Source organism: Uranotaenia lowii, chromosome 3, assembly GCF_029784155.1.
Source record: "Uranotaenia lowii strain MFRU-FL chromosome 3, ASM2978415v1, whole genome shotgun sequence".
In the NCBI taxonomy this organism is placed as follows: domain Eukaryota; kingdom Metazoa; phylum Arthropoda; class Insecta; order Diptera; family Culicidae; genus Uranotaenia; species Uranotaenia lowii.
This window is the reverse complement of record NC_073693.1, coordinates 182,962,057-182,977,201: the sequence shown is the minus strand read 5'-3', so window position 1 is coordinate 182,977,201 and position 15,145 is coordinate 182,962,057. Positions and strand designations below refer to the sequence as shown.

Sequence of the window (15,145 nt, the reverse complement as noted above, 5' to 3'; positions counted from 1 at the left end):
TACATCAGAATTTTGCACATTTTAATTTTCTCACTTAGTCAGCTAATATATTTCATAAAAACGTTTCAACAATGATTTGAGTAAGTTAAATGGCACCTATTATGAATTTTTTCGCCACTTTGAGATGCTCAAATGAAGATTTGAAAATCACCTTCATTTATGCAACCATAGGTGCAGAGCTATTTATAACACATTGCGATGTTTGTTTCTAGAGTTGAATTTGAGGAAACGATATCCATACACCGCTCATTGAAACGCCTGAGTGTATACAAAATAACATTCTTTCGCTTTGGTTGAAAAACTATTCGGTGGTTACTTATTAGTTCTTTTGCTATCATGCCTTTTAAGCGAAATTTGGTATAATTGTTCCCGACCAATGCAAATTTGGTACTCATTTTTATTATACGTATCGCACAGTTCAACCAAATTTTGATATCAGCAAAGTACTTTGATACCTCCTTAAACCCTCCTTTTTGAAATAAGTTTTGAAAGCACAACGATACCAAATTTTGGCAATGTACTATACCTAGAATTGGCATCATTATGCTCTCAAAAAGTGTTTTTAAGCGTTGGCAAAACAAGGTATCATTAAGGTTTCAGTGAAACCTACACTTGGTATAATCGAAGTATCCGTATATGGGAAGTGAGACCCAAATTTTGGCATTGTACCACCTTTATTCGGGCATAATGATACCAAATTTTACTTTCAAGGCATGATAGCAAAATTAGGTATAATTTTGCCATAAAAGTCTGCTCGGGATATGTTTAAAGAAAAACACGATAATATGGTAAAAAAAAGTCAGCGTTTAAAATGGCTTTTATTTATTAAATACACAAGCTAATTTTAATTCAAAAATCTTTGTAATTGGTTTTTGGTTTGGTAAATTTTAAAACAACATTTTATTCATTTCTAAACAATATTAACTATGTAAGTTTTTTTTTGAAGAGATTCTTTAGAATCATTATGTTGCTTAGCGAAGGACTCCATCCGAAACTTCAGATAAAAATCAACACATAATTTCAACAACAAGTTTCGATAGTTAACTAAAGCATCTTGATCCAAAATGTGTTCGGCTAATCCTCTAAAAACATCCCGTGCATCATTTGAAATCCGTGTCAGAGTTCGAATTATCATGATATCATAATAATAGCATTGTTTGGTGGCCATTTGAAGCTGTATGGATTGCACGTTTTGAAGCTATTCAAAGAAGATTTGTGCGATATGCTCTTCGGGAGTTGCCTTGGGAGAATCCTCTAAACCTGCCACCGTATGCCCAGCGTTGTGCTTTACTGGGTCTTCACACACTCTCGGATCGTCATGTCATCGGCCAATCACTGTTCGTGGCGAAGGTTTTACGAAATGAAATCGACTGCTCATGGTTGCTATCTCGCTGTAATATCTATGCTCCAAAAAGAGCTCTTCGAAATCGAGACTGGCTTTCACTCGAATCAAGAAGTACGCGGTATGGTAGTAACGACCCTTTACGGTCTGCAAAAATTAGCTTCCTACGATTTTATACGCTTTTCGACTTCAATGTATGTACCACAACCTTTAAACGTCGTATTGAATCTTATCTAAGAGACGAATTGAGAAATAATAGTTGAAAAATCATCGCTCGAGCAATTTATTTATTTATGTAACCTTAAATTAAGTTTTATCATTAAGACAAACATGTCAGACGATTTAAAAGCAACAATAAACAATAAACAATAGTATGCTAAGTTTATACTTTGATGATTTTGTTCTACAATTTTTACCTCCAACTCGGTTATTCTGCACACCTTTAACACATCGGCATTAACTTCTAATCTGCCAATAAAACTATAGAAAAGTTCATTTCTGCAATCTTCACATTTGATGCTATGAACTAATTTTTTTAATTAAACATGCCGAAATTTTATCTGTACGTCACTTGTGCAAATGCAAAGCCATCACCTCAACTCGTTTCCGCTTTCATTCTCAGTGTTTACTATCTCAACATATTTGTTAAACTAATATTTCATAACATTCAGCTGGATAAAATTTTACCGTAATAAACTTAAGGAAATAGCGGAACTATTTTAAACCGCGTTATGTTTAATGAAAGAAATTCATAACTCTATCTGGTGACGCCTTGTAACAAAAACACAACGGATTCGGATGAAAGATGGCCATTTTGTAATCTTTGCTATAAACAGAAAATTTATTAAGTTGGAACCGAGAATGGAACACAAATAGATTGAAATAAAATTACTAATTTCATTGACAACTATTTTAAAATTTAATTATAAAGTTTTTTATTTTTCTTTTTTGCATCACTTTTGATTATGTGCCCTTTTAAAATGGTATTTCGTCAGTTGAATTGCATCCAAGGATGCCGAAACAAAATCAAGTGGTTTCAATGGAAAATGAACGTTGCCGCTGCTAGGGACGACCCAGGATGCCTGTAAACAAACGCGACTAGTGCGACATCTACAATTTTTAAGATGGCACAGCAAACTCGACTTAACTGTCAAGTTGCCAGGGGGTTGGAAAAAATAGACAAAAGATACAGGGAAAAGAAAAAGAAAGTATTACAAACTTTATTTGTGTCAATAATGACTCTTTCAGCGATGGCCCAAACCACGTGGTCCTTCCTGGTGTTTCGAAGATGACTGCCACGTCTCAACTCGGCTCGGGTGAGGACCACCAGATTGGTGATGATGATGATGAAGATGATGAAAACGGGGAACATGGTTCGCCAAACAATGGCGGCGGCCCTCGTGGTAGTCAGTTGAGGGCAGCCAGACAGCCAGAAATAACTTTTTTGTCCACCAACACACAGTAATGGCACCCCTTTGGTGAGCAGGAGTGTTTAATTTTCGTCTGTCTTTGACAGGAAAGCGAATGGCGCGGCACAAAACACCGTTTTAACCGTCCGAACGGCACAAACACCCGGATTTATTGGACGAATCTCACAACACTTCTATTTCGCGAGGATCGAGCAACTTTACACGCGACTGTACTTGACGAGCGATGCGAGACGAATGAATTTTCACGCATTAGTTCCGTTTGATTTAATTGAATCCGAAATTTCAATATATTTCTTCAAAAAATATAATCCCTTTCGAACCCGTGGTCAAATTTTTAAAATTATGGGTCATACCGTTCAGACGCTCCTTTAAAATGCCTGATTGAAAACAACTCAGAATTCCCGAAAACCCCTTATAATTCAAATCTGAGTCACGGAGAATTAGAGTGCTATCACAGCTATCAACACCAGGGTGAGTCAGTAGGGTGGGTGCATATTGAGGAAAAGTAGGCAAGGGGTACCAAAAGTTTCTCATTGGTGGGGGGTGGAGACGGAGCGTTTTTTGACAGCGAATTGTTCGTCTACCATGCCTACGATTACGATTGCCTGTCACAAGATGGACGATTCCGTGCATTCTTATAAGAACACACCTGAAGCTTCACCCGCCTTGATCAACACTTTGGTAATCTTCTTACAAAACTTCCATATTTTCCTATACACACAAAAAAAGCATAGTAGAATTACTAAATTCGTGGTTTAAATGAACAACAGGCAACCATATTTTTGAGTCAAATATGTTTTGTTGTTTATAATACCTTACGCATAGCAATTTAACTATGTGTTCAATTTGGCTGCGCATAGTAAATTCGACTACGTTTTAGTAAAATTGTCAATGAAATGATGCATTGTTCTACTTCGTCCCTAGTAAAATTTATATGTTTCATGATGAAACTAGTATGTGTTATGATAAAAATTAGGAGGAGCGAGGAGCTTGATTTAAATAGTAAAATTACTATGTATGTTTGTTTGTTTATTTGCATGCGTGTATTATGACATTATTTGAAACATTAAAATTCACACTTCCGACAAACGTCGGTCAATGTTAGTGTGTTCTCCCGATGCTCTGGAAAGATTTTCAAAGTTATGAAACTTTAAAGCAGCTGAAAATTAGTTTTTTTACTCACGGGTTTGATGATTAATGATCCTGAATTAGTGTAAACAACAAGAATGTTTTGCATGGTAAAATTATCATACGCACTGATGTTTTTGAGTCAATAATGTTTTGTTCTCAAAAGTACCATGTGCGTAGTATTTTCACGCAGAAAAATAGAAATTAGTTTCAAAGGAAAGTGCCACGAAAACAAAGGATTTTTTCCTTTGATTTTGGGACAAATAAAAATTACTTAGTTTCAAAAACATTTTCCTTTGTTTCAAAGAAATGTTTTCCTTTGAGTCAAAGAATGTTTCTTGATTCAAAATCTGAAATACTTTGATTCAAAATCTTAAATCCCTTGAACCTATAGCATTTCCGTTTGATGCTATAACATTTTCCTTTATTTCCAAGTTATTTTGATTTTAATTCGAAAACATTTTTTCTTTGTTCTTATTATTTACTTTCGTTTCTACCAAAATAGTAGGTACCACAAATGTTTCATTTCGAAGAATAATAGGTAATACATTTTATTTTTCAAATAATTTATTTATTTAAAGTTTTGTTTCCGGAAGTCTACCTGTAAAGAAGAGAGGAAAATAGAAAAAATTCAAATTAATAAAACACAAATGAATGACAAAAATATGTTCCTTAAAAACATTGAATGAAATGTGGGGAAGGAAGTTAAGCACTAGTAATTTAAAGATCGTAGTTTGACAATATATAATATTGAAGGTACTCACTTTTCAACATGCTAACATTGATCTGTAGACGACTTTTTGGCAAACAAGCGGATCATATTATAAACTGGGCAACTTGGAATTTCGCAGCTTTCAATTCGTTCCTTCTTTAGAACTAGTCTTCGTCGGCTGAATAGTTGACCTAAAACTAATTCAAAAATTTAATAATTCACTCCAGATATATTTGAAAAAACTCACCAAAAATCCTCCACGGCATTGAGAACTTTCCGCCACAATGTTTTCCATCGTTGTTGGTTTCGAAGAAAAATCAAAGAATTTTTTCATTGATTGTAGCACGAATTTATTGTCTTTTGATTTCAAGTACAGTACATCAATTCAAAATTCCTGTACACCAACTCAAAATAATTTTCTTTCCTTTTGATAGAAAAAAAAATTAAATCAAAAAAATAAGATTTAGATTCAAATAACACTAGAACTTTGATTCAAAAACGAATTTCTTTTGTTTTAATGGCACTAGTTTTCTCTGCGTGTTGTTGATATGAATTGGTGCCACAATGTCTAAATTACTATGCGGACGCTAGTTGTAATAGAAATTATGATGAAATTATCATGACCATAGTATTTCCGACAACAAACATTGAGAGTTATCGAAAATTACCAGGTACATAGTAATTTCAATATTGTTTCATGCGCACTTTTACAAAATCGATGCTAAACTTTTCATGGTTGAAAATACTATAGCGCTGAAATGGTAAAATTATCATGACAGCGTCTTTGGGATAACCACTCAATTTTTTTCCGTGTAAAACCATTAGGAGTTTAAAATGTTACTTGGGTTGGACTTGCTTTGGTTAGACAGTGGTTAGACGTTGAAAGTTCTTAAGCCTCGCGTGAGCTTTTATTACGTTGTATGAAACATCTTAAGAATTCACAGAAAACTGCTGCAAAAGTTATCAAAACAACTTAAAATTTTATATTTACATATAGAATATGTTGCCCAGGCTACAAATATTCTAAATGGAAAGAAGTGGCGACAAGTTTATTTAAGTTTTTGTACAAAACTGTGAGAATACATTATGGCCCTTATTCTGCGCCTCGAGTGACGTGACGATAGTAGAGTCACCCAAGTCACTTTATTCCAGCAGTCGGTTTAGGTGAGGAACGTCACTTCGGATGAACTTTGTGAGTTCTTACCCTATTCTCGTAGTCACCGTGGGTGAGAATCGTCGCATTCGGGTGACGATTTTAGGTGACAATTGTCGGTACCTTTTCAGGTCGCGACGAGATAGAAATTCAATGAAAAATTTATGAAACAGGGAATAATTTGGCTCTAAAAGTTCAACAACATTAAAGTATGACCCTTTTGAAAACAATTTTCACGAAGAAATCTAGATTCGCTGAACTAATTCGGCAATCGATGAGGATTGTCGGTACCTTTTCAGGTGGTGACGAAAAAGAAATTTAACAGAAAATTTATGTACACGGGAATGAAAGGCTCTAAATAGTTAATTAAATGATAAAGAATGATAGTTTTGAATATGTATGATGTTTTTTATTTATTGAATTTTTTTGCAAAATGTGAAAATGTGAAAACACGAACACTTTGAAAATAAAATATTAGCAAGTAGTCCGTTTATTTTCACTATTATCATTAGGATAATTTTTCCTCGGAACCTTTTCCGACATATGTAACAAAAATTACGTATGTTGTTCCACCCCAACTGTTCCGCAATTTCAATGTTTTCCGGCATATTTCCGTTCTTGGGTTCTTGGGCGCAGCCTCGAAGATGGCGCAGTCATGTTGTAAGTTTTTGTCCAGTTCTAAGATTGCGACTACTTTTCCAAATCTAAAAAATTACAATAAAATCCATTAGTAAAGAATCAGTACGCCATGTAGATAGCAAGAGCAGGTAGCAGTAGATTAATGCACTCACTTTAGATTCAATCACGTTCCAGATTCCCAGGTAAGTATAGTTTCTTCCACAGGTACACGTTCCAGAGTCCAGGTAAGTAATTTCTTTTTAAACTTTCTTTCTAGGTAGCGCACTCACAGGTAAGTCCAATTTTTAATTAATTTTCACTTTATTCTCTTCAGTACTACTTATTTATTAATCCAAAACTTCAATGTTCTTTAAATTACTAACTTTTCTTACACAATTTAACTTATAATGATACACTTGATCCAAAAGTAAACAACTGATGATTGTTGATGTCTCGCTGGCCAATGAGAGCAAAGAGGAAATTCGGGCTGTCACCTTCTTCCTTTTATAATCTCTTTGGCGGAAGTGCAGCCCGTTTTACAATAGTTTTGCGTTTCTCCTTGATTCGTTGATCGAGCGTTGACGGACGAGGGGTACAATTAATGCTCGAAGAGGTGATATCCACAACCAGATGGCGCGCTATGGTAAACTTTTTCGATGTAACGAACATGCTGGCCCCTTCAGAAATGTTCATTTCTGACAGATTGTCGATGAAACCTTTTCAGCTAGTGGTCTATCCCTCGGATTTGTCGATGAAATTGGGTTGTTTTGATGTCGAACGTCAATAACTCGATGATGTTGCTTGAAACAAGATAAAAACAAACATAGCGTAGACCTGCGAGGATGAAATTAAGCTAATTTGGACTGGTTCTCACCTTTTCCATATTAGAAAATGCCTTGTATGTTCATTATTTCAGGTAGGTTGTGTTGGCTCGTGCTTAGTTGCTGCATTTCATCGGCGAATCAGGAGTTGCGTTGTTGCTTGGCGGAGAAGTTGTTCCAGCGGATGGGATTTCAATAGGAAGCAAGCAGATTTTTGCCACCGGTCGAGTAAAGATGCTGTTGGATGTGCGAAGTGTTACGACTCTCGTAATTCCGTCTGGTCCGGGATGCAGATCGGTGATTCGAGCCAGCTTCCAGCTCATCGGTGGTGAGTTTTCATCCTTGAGAAGTGCCAGGCAACCTTTTTGGATGATGACGGGCGGCTTGTACCATTTCGAACGTTGCTGGAGAGTGGACACGTACTCAAGTTGCCAGCGCTTCCAAATGTCCTGTAGGAGCTTCTGCGTGCGATGCCAATTGTTGAGCCGATTGTAGGGAATGGAGGACAGGTCTAATTGAGGGACTGCTTTCAAGGCACCACCAACTAAAAAGTGCCCCGGTGTCAGAGGATCGAAGTCGGATGGATCATCGCTTAATGATGATATCGGTCGGGAATTTAAGCAACTCTCAATTTGCGCTAGGAGAGTTTCCATTTCGTCATACGGCAGAGTGTGATTTCCAATGACACGAAGAAAGTGTTTTTGAGCTGAAGCAATTGCGGCCTCCCATAGACCACCAAAGTGCGAAGCCTTAGGTGGGTTAAAGTGCCACCTAATACCGTTGTTGGTGCATTCCTCCGCCAGCGCTTTTTGGTGCTCCTTGCTGCGAACTATTTGCCGTAATTCGTTAGCAGCTCCGACGAAATTGCGACCGTTGTCGCTGTAGATTTCAGAGCACAACCCACGACGAGAGACGAAGCGCTGTAAAGCTTGTATGAACTTGGCAGCGGTGAGGTCAGAGACAAGTTCAATGTGGACAGCTTTCGTACAGAAGCATACGAAGACTGCCACATAGACTTTCCTCGGAGCAGCACGACGATGAGATGGTTGGATCTGGATGGGTCCCCAATAATCGATACCGGTGATCGCGAACGGCCGGGCCATGTTCACGCGATTGGCTGGTAAGTCACCCATGAACTGCTCTAGTTGTTTTGGACGGGCTCTGAAGCAAATCACGCAGGCATGCACGACTCGCTTCGCTAAGTCCCTGGCCCCTATTATCCAATACTGGGTTCGAAGTAAGCTGATGAGAAGCTGCGGTGCAGCGTGTAGATGTTTCGCATGGTGATGTTGAACTAGGAGCTTGGAAAAACGGTGTGTGCCTGGTAGCAGGATTTGATGTCTGGTGTTGTAGGGTAACGTTGCATGACTGAGCCTGCCCCCAATCCGAATGACTCGAGATTCAGACAGAAACGGATGGAACCATCTGAGGCGGGACTTTGTTGGGACAGGTTTGCCTTGTTGTAGCTGTGACCATTCGCTGCTGAACTCCTGCTGTTGGACAAGTGAAATGAGTGCATTTTCGGATGCTTCGATTTCCTCACAAGACAATATTGTGCTGCTAGGACGATCGGTTTTCTTGAGTTTTAATCGCCTACAGTAAGCAATGGTGTTGACCATTCGGCGAAATGAGGAAAACCGCTCAGTGAGCTCGTTGATGAAGGACTCCGTAGAAGTTGCAGTGATGACAGAAATAGGTGTTTTTCGTGCTTCTTGAAGGACTTCAGAATTGTATTGGCTAATGTGTTGTTGAGTTGGCCATTTATCTGCGCCGCATTTTAGCCAATCAGGCCCATGCCACCACAGGTCGGACTGGAGGAGAGTTTCAGCTGTCGTGCCGCGTGATAGAAGGTCTGCTGGGTTTTCATATCCTGGAACGTGGTTCCAGGAGCAATTCTCGGTGGCGAGTTGTATCTTCGACACCCGGTTCGCTACGAAGGTCACCCAGGATGATGGAGCAGATTTGAGCCAGTGGAGGACCGTCGTTGAATCGACCCAAAAGAATGTTTCTGGTTGAAGCTGAAGCGATAGCATGACTTTCTTGTAAAGTTCGGCGGCAATAAGTGCACCACAGAGCTCGAGACGTGGGATACTTTGACGATGCAGGGGTGCGACTTTTGATCGAGCAGTTAGAAGTGCAACTTTTACGAGGTCTGAAGAATCGGTTGAACGAACGTAAGCGCATGCGCCGTATGCACGCTCAGAAGCGTCGGAGAAGATATGAAGTTGCACTGAGGTTGGATTTGAGTGCAAAATGCAACGTTCTATTCGAAGTTCGTTAAGTAGGATAAGTTGGGAGTGGTACGATTTCCAAAATGATGTGGCCGCAGACGGAAGTTCTTGGTCCCAGTCCCAGCATCTACCGTCGTCGTTTTTCAAGCCCCACAGGGCTTGCATAAAAAGCTTGGCGGAAGTGACTACTGGACCCAGCAGTCCGAGGGGATCGAAAAGGCGAGCAATATGTGAAAGTGCGATGCGTTTGGTCAACGGTTGTTCCGGTGGAGACTCGGGGAGGTTGATTCGGTAGCGTAGGTGATCCGGTGCTGGCTCCCAGTGTAAGCCAAGCGTTTTCAGGCACTGATCTCGGTCGAGATCTACAGAAGATTGGACCGCCCGGTTTTCTGGAGGGATATCCTTAAGAACAGCTGCTACGTTGGAAGCCCATTTGCGAAGCTCGAAGCATCCCTTGCGAAGTAACTGGTCAAGCTGTTTTTGGAGATTGATGGCGTCTTGGATAGAATCGGCCCCAGAGAAAAGATCGTCGACGTAAAAGTCCCTTCTGAGAACTTTTGCAGCTCGGGGGAACCTCTCATTTTCATCCTCTGCCAGCTGTTGCAGTACTCTCGTAGCCAAGTAGGGAGCGCTCGCTGTCCCATACGTCACCGTCTTCAGTTCGTAGGTCTGCATTGGTGCCTCGGGTGAGGTTCGCCACACTATTCGCTGCAAGGGGGTGTCACCTTCGTCGACGAGAATTTGTCTGTACATCTGCTTGATGTCAGCTAGCAGCATGATCGGCCGGATTCTGGAGCGCATGATAATAGAGCGTAGATCTTCCTGTACGATGGGTCCGACCATTAGAGCGTTGTTTAGGGAAGGGCCACTGGGAGTTTTGCATGATGCGTCAAAGACAACGCGTACTTTCGTCGTGGTGCTGTCTTCACGGATGACAGCGTGATGGGGTAAATGATAGCAAGGTGTGGGTGGTTGCTCGTAGTCGAATACCTTCTGCATGTGGCCCAGTGATTCGTACTCCTCCATGAAGCTGTCGTATTGTTGCTTAAGACCCTCGTCGCGGTTGAGCTTGTTCTCGAGCATGTGGAAGCGTCGCAGAGCGGTTCGGCGATTGTCGCTGAGATTATCGAGGACGTTATTCTTGACGGGTAAACGGACGCAGTATCGGCCTTCTGGAGTGCGCCTGACGTTCTGCTGGAAGTGAGTTTCGCAAGCTGCTTCTTCGACGGAGTAGCTTGGCGAGGAGCTGTCGTCTTCAATTGACCAAAAACGCTCCATGAGATTGTTGAGGTCACTGATCGTTGCAAGATTTGCCACAATAGGTCGGGTTGGTGGAAGTTGTTCGCACTCACCCGAGACCACCCAACCGAAGACAGAATTGATGAGCGTTGGTTGGCCATCACCAAGATTGATTCTTCCGGAGGTTTCGAACAGCTCAAAAAAGATTTCTGCTCCTAAAATCATATCGATTCGACTGGTTTTGTGGAAGGACGGATCGGCAAGCTCTATTCCAGGTGGAATTTTCAACGATGATGCATTTATTTCGGTTGATGGGAGATCTATAGTAACCTTCGGCAACACAAGAAAGTCTAATGTGGTGGAGTACTGGCACACACGTGAGCGAATAGAAGAACGAATTTTGAAGCGAGCTTGCGTTGTGGACTGGCCAATTCCGACTATGGGACAGTTCAGCTTTTGGCGATGGACCTTGATGAGCTGAGAGAAAGATTGCGTGATGAAACAAGATTCACTTCCGGAGTCGAGAAGTGCTCGGGCTACGTGCTCTGTTCCGTTGTCATCGACGAGGCTGAGTAATGCAGTTGCCAGGAGGATAGTTTTGCGGTTGTTTTTGGAGGTTGTGAAACATGGAGCCTCGATAGAAGCAGCAGGGAGTGACACTGACGGCTGTGGGTTCGAAAAAGTAGTTGGTTGTCGTTGCTTCGTTGTGTCGAAAGTCTTGGAGATACCAGTAGAACAAAGTTGCGAGTGGTGACGGTTTCGGCAGTATCTGCAGGCACTTGTAGAAGAACAATCCTTAACCTGGTGGCCCTTTCTAAGGCAGTTTCGACACAGCTGGTGTTGGCGAACTTCCCTCTCTTTCTCTTCGAGACTAAGTTTTGAAAAGGTCGAGCATAAATATAGCGGATGATGGTCGGAACAAACTACACACTTTCGGAAATTGGATTGATTTGCTCCATGGCTGGCGATCAAGCGCGTAGGAGATTTTTTGATGACATTGTTCGATACTGGTTCTACGTTTTTCGAAAGGGCTTCAAGGACACTGGCACGTCGCTGGATGAATTCAGTGAGGTCGTGGAAAGTAACTGTCGATAGAGTCGATGATTGTTCTTCCCAGTCACGTCTCGTAGTCGGGTCGAGTCTGATGCTAAGCATTCTTATCAAAAGGATGTCCCAAAATTGCGTTTTCTCCCCCAGTTGCTTAAGGACTTTCACATTTGCTTCAAACCTTTCGACAAGAAAACGCAGTTCCGTAGATGATTCACGCTTCAAAGTAGAAAACTCGAACAAGGAATCCACATACGATTGCTTCAACCGTGCAGGCTTCTGATAGTGCTCAACCAAAAGGGTCCAAGCGACGATGTAGTTGTTTGCGCTGATGTTGATTGTTTGGATCAGCTTCAAGGCTTCTCCACTTAGCGAAGAGCGGAGGTAATAGAATTTTTGTATATTAGACAGTTCGTGAGAAGAGTGGACCAGCGAGACGAACAAGTCATGAAAATTGAGCCAACTGTCGATGCTACCGCTGAAGACCGGAAGTTTCACGTCGGGTAGTCTCACATGTGACGACCAAGCAGGGCTATGAGGCGCAGAATGAGAGGATGACGATGCTGGCGTCGACGGAGAATGTTTATTTTTCGATAACAGAAATCCCTTGACTTCGAAAAATGAAGATTCAAACTCGATGCGTTGCTTCAGATGGTTGTCGATCTCAGCTTCATCCAGAGTTTCTAACTCTGCTTGCACTCCGTTGAAATCATTCCACAACGACACCAGGTGCTCTAGACGACCAGCAACTTGACATTCGTGTTGTTCTTCATCGTAGGTTTCAACGAATGCCCGGATGTTAGAGAAGGATGCCAGCAAACTCCTGTGCCGGGTCCTTAGGTTTTTAAGACGACGATCGTTGGACATCGTGGGCTGCAAAAAGCGACCAGGTAGCACAAAACGTGGAAAAGTAAAGGGGTTGGAATGGTAATTACCTTTTTAAGGCAATTCTATGCCTTGTAAATTAGAATAACAGCAGGATCGCCTTGAGGACTCGTGCAGATGATAGAAATTGCTCGGTTCCAGACACGTGATTCTTGCCAGGTGAGGATGACGGCGTTCAGATGATTAATGCACGGAGTTTCGACGTGCATCCGGTTCGAAGGACCATATGTAGATAGCAAGAGCAGGTAGCAGTAGATTAATGCACTCACTTTAGATTCAATCACGTTCCAGATTCCCAGGTAAGTATAGTTTCTTCCACAGGTACACGTTCCAGAGTCCAGGTAAGTAATTTCTTTTTAAACTTTCTTTCTAGGTAGCGCACTCACAGGTAAGTCCAATTTTTAATTAATTTTCACTTTATTCTCTTCAGTACTACTTATTTATTAATCCAAAACTTCAATGTTCTTTAAATTACTAACTTTTCTTACACAATTTAACTTATAATGATACACTTGATCCAAAAGTAAACAACTGATGATTGTTGATGTCTCGCTGGCCAATGAGAGCAAAGAGGAAATTCGGGCTGTCACCTTCTTCCTTTTATAATCTCTTTGGCGGAAGTGCAGCCCGTTTTACAATAGTTTTGCGTTTCTCCTTGATTCGTTGATCGAGCGTTGACGGACGAGGGGTACAATTAATGCTCGAAGAGGTGATATCCACAACCAGATGGCGCGCTATGGTAAACTTTTTCGATGTAACGAACACGCCACAATCAACTAACTGTTCAGATCGATAATTTCCAGCATGCCACGGTGGTAACCTCGTTTGGAGAAAATATATAAACCGGCACCATTCGGAGCCGTCGGCATCTGATTTTGTTTTTTCGGCAATAATACCCAAATCCGAACCCAGCTTTGATGAGCGAAATTTCTACTTACGTCGCACAAATCGTCCGCTTATCATCCTCAAGCAGCTTGCTGTGACCGTACAATCCGATGATGGCCATTTTCGAATCGAAATTCTAAACCGTTACACAAAAAACTAATTCGGAAAATCCGAAGCGAAAGCAAAATCAAAACAGCACCAGCTAAATTCTACCATTTTGACAGATGTGTTCATTCGGTCACTCACCTAGAATGAACCTCTGTCACTTTACCCATATCGACTACGGGAATAAGGTGACAAATCTCACGGTGACTTCGAGGTGAGGTGACAATCATCACGTCACGCGCGGCGCAGAATAAGGTCGAATTCACAGTGAGCGCGGTGCGAAGTGCGAAGCGAATTTCCAATTCGCGCGAAAAACCGCTTCTCATTGAAACACGTTGAAAAAAACATCGACCGGCCACAGTGCAAGCGAATTTTTGTGCGAAGACCCGGCTGGATCGCGCGAATTCATCCTGTTCATCCGGACATACACTGAAAATATTCTCTCGGATATTTTTTATCGTAAAATGATTTATCAAAAAAAATTTTTTCAAAAGTTTATTTATTTAATTATCATTGCCGTTTCTGTTTTGGTAATGAAAAATGCACGGTTTACGCAAATTATAACTGGCAATAAACGACCGGTGGCATGAAAGCCCCACAATATGTGTATAGGGTGAAGGGGCTGAACGGATAGAAGTTGGAATTTGTTATCCGACGCCACCTTGAAATCCAATATGGCCCCTTTCACTCAACTTTAAAATGCTGGAAGTGACTGAAAAGCACACAATATGGGTATTGGATGAAAGTACTCAATAAGTAGAAGTCGAATTTGGCTGTCCGACGCCATTTTGAAATACAAGATGGCGGTTTCCGCTTAATTCAAAATGCAATAAATAACTGAAAATCGTAAGGTCCATCCACAATATAAGAAATGAGTAAAAGGGATAAAAAAGTAGATGAAAAATTACTGACAAAAATTTAACAAAAATTTTGAGAGAACTGCAAAAAAGCACTGAAAAAAATAAACAAAAATATAACAAGTGTTATAAAACTAATGTAATATTGACAAAAATAATACAAAACTGTGGGAAAATATGAATAACTATTACTAAAATTAAAAAATATGACTAAAAAAATAGTGACAAATGACAAAACTTTGAATAAAACACGCCAAATGTGGTTAAATAATTAAGCCGAAAAATATGACAAATATTACAAAATTAGACAAAAATATGAGAAAAAAATCACAGAAATGGCAGAACTATGACATATGAGAAAAAAAATTTATGATAAAATTATAATCAAAATTTGATAATAAAATTACCTGACAGAACTAATATAAGGACCAATATTTGACATTAAATTTACAAAAATGACAAAATAATAACAACAAATTTACAATAAAATCACAAAAATCTGACAAAAAATAAGGCAAAACGGCTAGAATGTGACAAAGTTCTGAAAAAAATATGACAAAAATTTGTCAAAAATAATGACAATAATCTAACAAAATTATAAAAAATGAGATAAAAATATAACAAAATACTTTCAAATATATGTAAGAAAAATGACAAAATGATGACAAATACGACATAAAAATCACAACATT

At 40.1% G+C, this 15,145-nt stretch overlaps 1 protein-coding gene across 1 annotated transcript; it reads right to left on the bottom strand.

The window, feature by feature from the left end:
- Positions 1 to 7,320: 7,320 nt before the first annotated feature.
- On the bottom strand, positions 7,321 to 12,588 carry LOC129752900 (uncharacterized). Its single transcript, XM_055748688.1, has one exon. It carries the CDS (start codon positions 12,586 to 12,588, stop codon positions 7,321 to 7,323), a length of 5,268 nt encoding a protein of 1,755 aa, XP_055604663.1.
- Positions 12,589 to 15,145: the final 2,557 nt, after the last annotated feature.

Coding starts and splice junctions, on each gene's coding strand:
- LOC129752900 (XM_055748688.1), bottom strand. CDS start 12,588: ATGTCCAACGATCGTCGTCTTAAAAACCTAAGGACCCGGCACAGGAGT.